This window comes from Schistocerca nitens, chromosome 3 (genome assembly GCF_023898315.1).
Source record: "Schistocerca nitens isolate TAMUIC-IGC-003100 chromosome 3, iqSchNite1.1, whole genome shotgun sequence".
NCBI lineage: Eukaryota > Metazoa > Arthropoda > Insecta > Orthoptera > Acrididae > Schistocerca > Schistocerca nitens.
Genome location: NC_064616.1, coordinates 725025967 through 725033689, shown reverse-complemented (window position 1 = coordinate 725033689; position 7723 = coordinate 725025967). Strand labels below are relative to the sequence as shown.

Here is a 7723-nt window from a genome sequence, read left to right as displayed (position 1 = left end):
ACTTGTAACTCTAGTAGGGGAATTTATAAGTGGGAGCAGGTTCTGTGAACAGCTATGAGGCTGAATGAATTCCATCATAGCACAAATGAGAATACGCATAAATTAGATGTTCATCCGGAAAACTCTTAGGTTGTAGAGACACTTTCAGTCGAAGTAAATGAGTCAAACAAAGCCAAACGTCCCACGAACATTTGCTTCATTATCTAATAAATAAATGTTTTCGTCAGATATGTTTTAGTTTCTTCTCGTTTTACTTGAGCCCGGTCCACACGCAACGATCTGTCTGCGCAGACATCGGCGCAGATGCTGTACATGCAAAAGATCGCTGCAAATGTGGTGTGTTCACACGACACAAACCCCAATCTACTACTCGCCCGCCATCTGTCGGTGTAGAAAAGAAATATCAGTGGTAAGCGACTACACTCCCCGTAAACGTCAAAAATTTAATTCAGTTATTTTGAAATATAGAAATGGAGGAAGTTCTGTTGTTGTCTGTGTTCGCAACTTGTGTTGCAGAAAATATTCAGACCAACCGCAAGAAACAGAGAAAGCGGTCAAAATGGTTTTGACAGTGGCTGCTAAAGCGAAAGCAGTTTCCTCACGTAAATTTAGCCTACTGCGAGAGTTGCAGGGCGAACCTAACGACTGGCGAAATTATTTGCGGATGGATGTCGAAACTTCTAATTATGTCTTAAAGCTTGTAACCCCTAATATTATGAGAAAAAATACTTGTATGAGAAGGGCAATTTCTCCTCATGAACGGCTGGCGGTAACATTAAGATTCCTAGCAACAGGAAGGAGCTACACGGATTTGGAATTTTCAACTGCAATATCGAAACAAGAGTTGAATGAAATAATACCCGCAATTTTTCAATTAGAGCATTGTATGCTGCTGTCTTTTTGTCTCGGTCACTACATTCTTTACTTTAATCTTCCACAAACATGGGTGGTTTCTATATATTTCAATGAATTCACTTACAAACTCTCGAGAACACTGACAAGTATCAGCCATTTTAACGCCCTGTGCGCACAAATACAAACACTAGACTGAGCAAACAGCTGTTTCGCGCCAGATTTGCGGCGATCTCCTGTCCACGCGCTCCAACTTGTCTGCGTAGATGTGGTTTGAACCCACAGATTTGAGAGGTTTCGCTCAAACCTCCAACTCCAACTTCCAGGTTTGCACACATCTCAGGTTGGTGCAAATCTTCTGTCCACACGCAATGATCTGTCTACGCAGATATGATGTGCGCAGACATTTGCGCAGACAGATCGTTGCGTGTGGACGGGCCTTTAGTAAAATAAAAACTGATAGTGCGGCCCGCAGGGAAATCCCACTTCCAAAAATCTGGACCGCCTGCCGAGAAGTTGGCCAGACGTGGCCTACACAATTCACCATAATGCGGGGGGTGCTGTCGCAGCAGCGTGCACTTGGACTACAATGTGACAACAGCAGAGATACGTTGTGGATCGAAGAAGCTTGTGTTCAGTTTTACAGAGTCCCCCGATTTTTCACTCTTTTGGAAAATCAGGCACTCTGAATCAGTTCAGATGCAGACTGCGTATCTCTAGTATGAAACCCTATCAGGCTATCTTCATACATGACGTCAAAGATGTTCACTTGCTCAGATGATACAGGTATACCCAGTTACCCACTCGGCGGAGATTTAAAGCTATTGGTAGTCGTACGTGTATAATTTTGAAATGACAGCAGCTAAGGTTAGTGAGATTAAGATGAAAATATTGTAATTTGACTTGCCAACGTTCCTGTATGTGTTTGCTTGCCGAAGATCTTCAGAACATAACAGTTTTTGTAAATTCTGGTTGTGATAGTGAAAATTTTATAACTGTAGAGCATCTCGAAATTTCGGGTGTGATTTTGTTGTCTGTGTTTATATTTTTATAAAGAACCGGAATACCACATGTCAATTACAAATGGAGGCAACCACGGAAGCTTTATAGATTACGATTGACAGGCAAAACGCAAAGTGCTGAATCAAGGGTGCAACACTGCCATACATATTAAGCCGATACGTCCGTCTGATAATGCTTAGTATTACGTCTCACGGCAGCCTATTGTACGAATTCCATACTGAACCTAGTACATACTGTTCTGGGGAAATTCATGTCGATACATCTGAAGGATCGCTAAAGTGGGTTTCCCAAAGGAAAGCTCCTGTTTGTTAAGGAGTTTTGTTCTTGGCCATTTCAGGAAGTAGACAGCTGCAACTGTGTGTGCATGTATATAATTTTCAGGACCACTTTCATTAATTGAAGCCATGTCTAAAATTTCAAATCATTTTTACATGTTAGCGTAAAATCTAAATTTCACAGACGATACACAAACGTGCCTTTAACAAAACAAGAAAGATTTACGCTAATACTGAAATGAAATTCGTTCAGTAGTTGACTATATGCCGGCTGTGAATACGTAGTCATTTGGAACTTTATCAGAAAAACCCAGTTAAAGAAAATCGCCGTTCAGTAGTATTTACAGGTTTGCATTCTAGGTTTCTTAATGTTATGTATGTGTGATAAAACTAGAATGTAATTTGTACCAGTTCTATAGGTTACGTTTTGGTAAGATGTTATTTACGAAATAGTCTCATTATTTCATCCTTCTGTTAAACACTTTTGTTTCTTTTTCTTTGTAGTAGCCATAGTGATTTTACTTGTAAAAAAGACGTTGTAAAATTAAAAAAAAGATTTTACACTGTGTGTACTGTCTCTGTAATTGCTTATTTTATTAGGCATTGTACATTTATAAGTTCAACTCAGTTTTCAGAGTTGCAGCTGAGTACTGAGGCACCTTCTTTGTGATGTGACCAAAGAGGTATCTCCTTCTGAATGTTGCTGCTGTCTTGAATATTATACAGTATATTCAAGAAAGTGGCAACATTCATGATTGTGTTCTTTGTGTTGACATCACAATGATGGTCCTTAAATACTAAACTGTGACATAAAATTAGCTATTGAAAGAACTGTAGATGAATAATTATTTTTATTTTATCTTGGTTTCTACCGTGAACAGATTTAAACTTCCCATTGAGAAAAAAAATTGTGCGCATCACTTTAACCTTCTAGTCTTGCTGTCTAGAATAAGTCATTCTAATAAAACAAAAATGGAGTGTAACCCTGATTATACACAAAGTAACAGCCGATTCTTCTAATCTTCAGCCAGCCTTGTCTTCATCATTATTGTTGTCTTGGTCTGTGCATTACAACAGTTTTTCTTACAGGCTTGCAGTTAATTAAATGATTTTTTCGTGTTGAGCTAGGGTATGTGCAGCAATTTTATTGCATGAATAGCTGGAAATTTAATTTTCTGTTTCACCCTTTACAGGATTAAGATATTGAATATTTGAGGGGATGTTTGTATAGTGTAGGTTTTTAAATTCCTCTTGACAAACTCCGGAGGTGTCTCGAGGGTGCTGGGTAGATAAAATTGAGTGGAATCTGTCAAGAGACAAATTGGTTTTGTTCTACAGGAAAAAAGAAGTAGAACAATGTATACATCCCTCCTGCATCTGTCTGGTGAAAGGCAATAGTAATTTATTGTAACTCCAGTAACGCCAGAATTTTTTAAATGTGTTTGTGGTAATACAGTGCTCTTGTCCATGAGAGATACCAGCCTTCGTGTACCACATTATTCATTTAGCGTATCTTCTTTCATAAAAGGACTGATGTTTCACATCTCGTTAAACATAGTTCAGTAACGTGTTGTAGGCATTTGTTAGGGGAGCATAGAAACATCATACACAAATATATTTGGTTAATGGTTAGTACCCACTTGAATATTAGTTGCCACAATTAATAAAAATAAACAGCTTCATATAGCTTAACTATGTTATTGCCCGCTGTTGTAATTTTGAGAGGTATTTGACGTACTGTTTAGTTTTATATTGTTAATTTTGTAACATTTCCTCTCCAAGGGAAGGATATTGTTATTTACTCAAGTTACAACTTTTGATCAGAAAGGAGGACAAACATGGCACAAAAATAAACATCAGTTTGGTGTTGGATGACGGTTTTCTTTAAACTCCTGTTTTTGTTGTATGTTAACATAAATTTGGTGAAAAATATAGCTACAGCCTAGTGGCACAGGCGACACAGTGTTGTTTAGTGGTCATTCCCCCCTCCCCTCCCCCCTCCCTCCCCTGCCCCACACCCCCAAAAATGATTTGAGGGTTGGGGGAGGGGGGGGGGGGGTGTGTTAATGCCTTAAATGCTGCCCATGTTGCTCTCAGTTAACTTAGACTTGGGTTAGATAAGTAAACTGGAATGTATGCTGATGGAACTTCCGGATTTAAATTCGTTAAATGTGGTGTGTCTTAAGGGTCAGTGCTTGTCCCACTACTTGCCATTTTATGTGAAAGTAGGTAGATATGCTGTCATGTATACTAATGCCACTTCATTTGTTATTTGTAGTATTTCAACAGACAACTTACAAATGTAAGCTATTCTAAATATGAAAACTATGTAGAAACCATTACTTAATTGAAAATAATCTTTTTATAAATTCTTACAAAACCATCATATGCAAACATGCAAGCTAAACACCAACTTGAACAATGTTACTATCAAGTTTACAGGCTTGGATCTAAAAAGGTTGCAATGGTGGATAAGTACTGGACATAGGAGAATCGCATAAGTAGCATCTGTTGTGAAATAATTTCAGGCTTATTTCTGATAACAATGATGACAATAAATACACTACTAACAGTGTACTATGATGTAGTCCTTTCACAACTATCATATGATATCCTGGTCTGGGGAAATGCTGGACATGTGCACATACAAGGATTACTGCAACAACAAAAGAAAGAAGTATAGCAAAATTATCTCCCAGAGATTCTTGAAAATATAAATTCGGGCAACGAAAACTATTAAGAGTATTACAAGTATACATGCACAGTGGGCAGCATAAAAGTGTCTCGTAAAATATTTATATTTATAAGGCTGATGTTGAATAGACCCTTGTTAACAAAAAGAACTGCCGATCACAGAAAAACTGGAAACCATGATTTTGATGTACCAGTCAGTTGCTGACACATTTCTACTCATGCGCATCTTCCACATGCTCAGTCTTGAGTACTTCCCTGTGTCATGTTAGAATGGGTGAGTGAGAGGAGCAGATGTGTTTAGTGACCAGTGGAAAACAACACACAATGTTGGTCACAATAAAATGGGTGTTCATTGTCAACTGTTATGCGAAGCACAAATTGTTAAAGTGTGTGTGTCATGGTCGTGCGGTAGCGTTCTCGCTTCCCACGCCCGGGTTCGATTCCCGGCGGGATCAGGGATTTTCTCTGCCTCGTGATGGCTGGGTGTTGTGTGCTGTCCTTAGGTTAGTTAGGTTTAAGTAGTTCTAAGTTCTAGGGGACTGATGACCATAGATGTTAAGTCCCATAGTGCTCAGAGCCATTTGAACCATTTTTGAAAGTGTGTGTGAAAATCTTTGCAATAAAATTTGAGAGTGGAAGTGTTTTGACAAAACCTCCAGCAATGTCTGCATTTCAAAACTTAACAGTAAAATGGCACAAAACGGGCTCTGTAGTGAGTTAAAACTGTGGGACCTTCATCTGTACCCTTACAAATGCACTGTCGCGCACGAGTTAAAAGTGTCTAGATGAACTTTCATATTTGGGTTCTGCCAGTAATTTCTGAATGAAGGGAATGAGGACTTTTGGTTCCTCAGTGTTTCATTTCATGAAATGAGGCCTGGTTTATCGTGTCAGGGTATGTAAACTCGGAACGTGCATCAGAAAATCCCCATCAGTACTTTGAAGAGCTGTTGCATAATCTCAGGTTTAGTGCAGTTCTCTTACCAAATTAAATGCTGACCGGTATGTCCAGAAATGTAAACCACATGTAAATCAACTTGCAGAAGACAAACAACACATAGTACAGATATTTTCAGCAAGATGAAGCAATACCACACACTGCCTTGATGACCTTGTTAAAAGTGCGCAAGGTGTTTGGTGAGGAGAGGACGATCGGCAGAGGCAATGCAACCAGCTGAACACACAGATTGCCTGAGCCCTCTGCGTATGATGTTCATCTCTGGGGCAAATTGAAGGGTATGGACTGTATTGTACTCAAACAATTCTTACACACTGGAAAAGTTATAGCAGAACATTGGAAACTCTATTGCTCAGGCAGAACTTATATACGTCTCACAGTATAGTAAATTGAGTACAATGCTGCATCGATGTCAACGGAGGCCATTTCCAGCAATCTCCTGTGATGTTCATTAACAAAGATCAGTCCCGTGTCAGTCTTCTTGTAAATATATATTGGGCCAGTTTTATTTGCTCACTATGTATGTGAAACAATTGCTTATGTAAAAATTAACGATGCTGTATTGATGAACAAGTGATCCATGATTATAACACAAAAAGTAAAAATGATTATAACATTGAAGGAAATCGGCTCAAATTAACTGCAAATAGCCTGCAATTACAGGATGTTTTCTATACAACAGTTTTACATTATATAGAGATGATAGAAGATATGGGTATTTTCAAAAGTAAATTAAAATGTTACTTGGTTACAATTTGTCCGTACAGTGTTGCAAAATATTTTAAATGTAAAAATTGAAGTAGTAAGTTTGTATGAATTTGTACAAATATTTAAAAAAAATTTAAGACAAAATCAGTTGACTATAATCATAGTTATTAAGCAATTATTTTAAGAGGTGTGCCATGCGTTTTAGGTCCATGAAACAGGCTAAAAAAAAAGATCTGTGTATAAATGTGCTTTTAGGTGCTTATGTTAAGAGAATCATTCATTTCATTGGTAAATTCATGTAACAGTGTAGGAACTTTTAAAATTCGAATGTAAATGTGTGTCCAATGCTATTGCATAGAATAAACCATTAGCAATTTACTGAATGATATATATATATATTTTGCAAGAGGAGTTTTGAATTGTTATCCATATTGGTGTCATTGTTCTAGTTTCCTATACCCACACCTAAACCTTACTCTTGCACAGAAAATAGCAAATTATGTAGTAGTAAACGGGAATTATAGGTGGTGGTGGATGTGGATAATAAATGTTTCAAGAACAGATTGAAATCATTCCTGCCTTATGAGACAATGGTAGCAACAATGATCACCAATGTACAAAAGAGAAACTAAAATAAAGATTACTAGAAAGAGGTATACATTTAGTATACTAGATAAAGAGGCAGTAGTGACATAGGTCAAGTAGAGACTTGAGAAACATTTAACACTGGACAAGAGCATGTAGAGGAATTCTGGCTGAAGTTTGGAGGAATAATTGACTAAGAACTGCTCATGATGGATCTCTCTATGGTATAAAGTCAAAATTTGACACATTGATCTTCGTGTGCAATAGTCACCATACACTCGAAAATTACAATTTCAAGCATAATTATTGCACTAGTCATAAAGTAAATTTCAGGCTTCCAATGCAAAGATTAAAACCTTGTGTCCGTACACCACTATATAAAGGCCTAAATATTTCAGGTAAACTAAAAGGAAAGAATAATTTAACTTGAAGCTCGTGTCTTGGAAATGACAGCTGCACAACATTTTAGTAGATGTGTGCTACTGTTCCATAGCATGAATTATATAGAACAGTTTGAACAAAAATACATTTCTATGTTCAATTTTTAAATGTTTTGTTTGTTGTATACAATAAAGCTTGAAAAAAATTAACCCTTTGTTTTATTGTATTAATAATTTGCTCCTATATA

General features: G+C 37.4%; 1 protein-coding gene across 1 annotated transcript in view; it reads left to right on the top strand.

The window, feature by feature from the left end:
• The first annotated feature begins 1589 nt into the window (after positions 1–1589).
• The window catches only part of LOC126249736 (copper chaperone for superoxide dismutase), a 96558-nt gene continuing 90424 nt past the window's right edge, over positions 1590–7723 (top strand). The window contains exon 1 of the mRNA XM_049951414.1: positions 1590–1719. Within this exon, the coding sequence (XP_049807371.1) occupies positions 1705–1719 (15 nt within the window). The 5' untranslated portion in view covers positions 1590–1704. The remainder of the gene's footprint in view (positions 1720–7723) is intronic.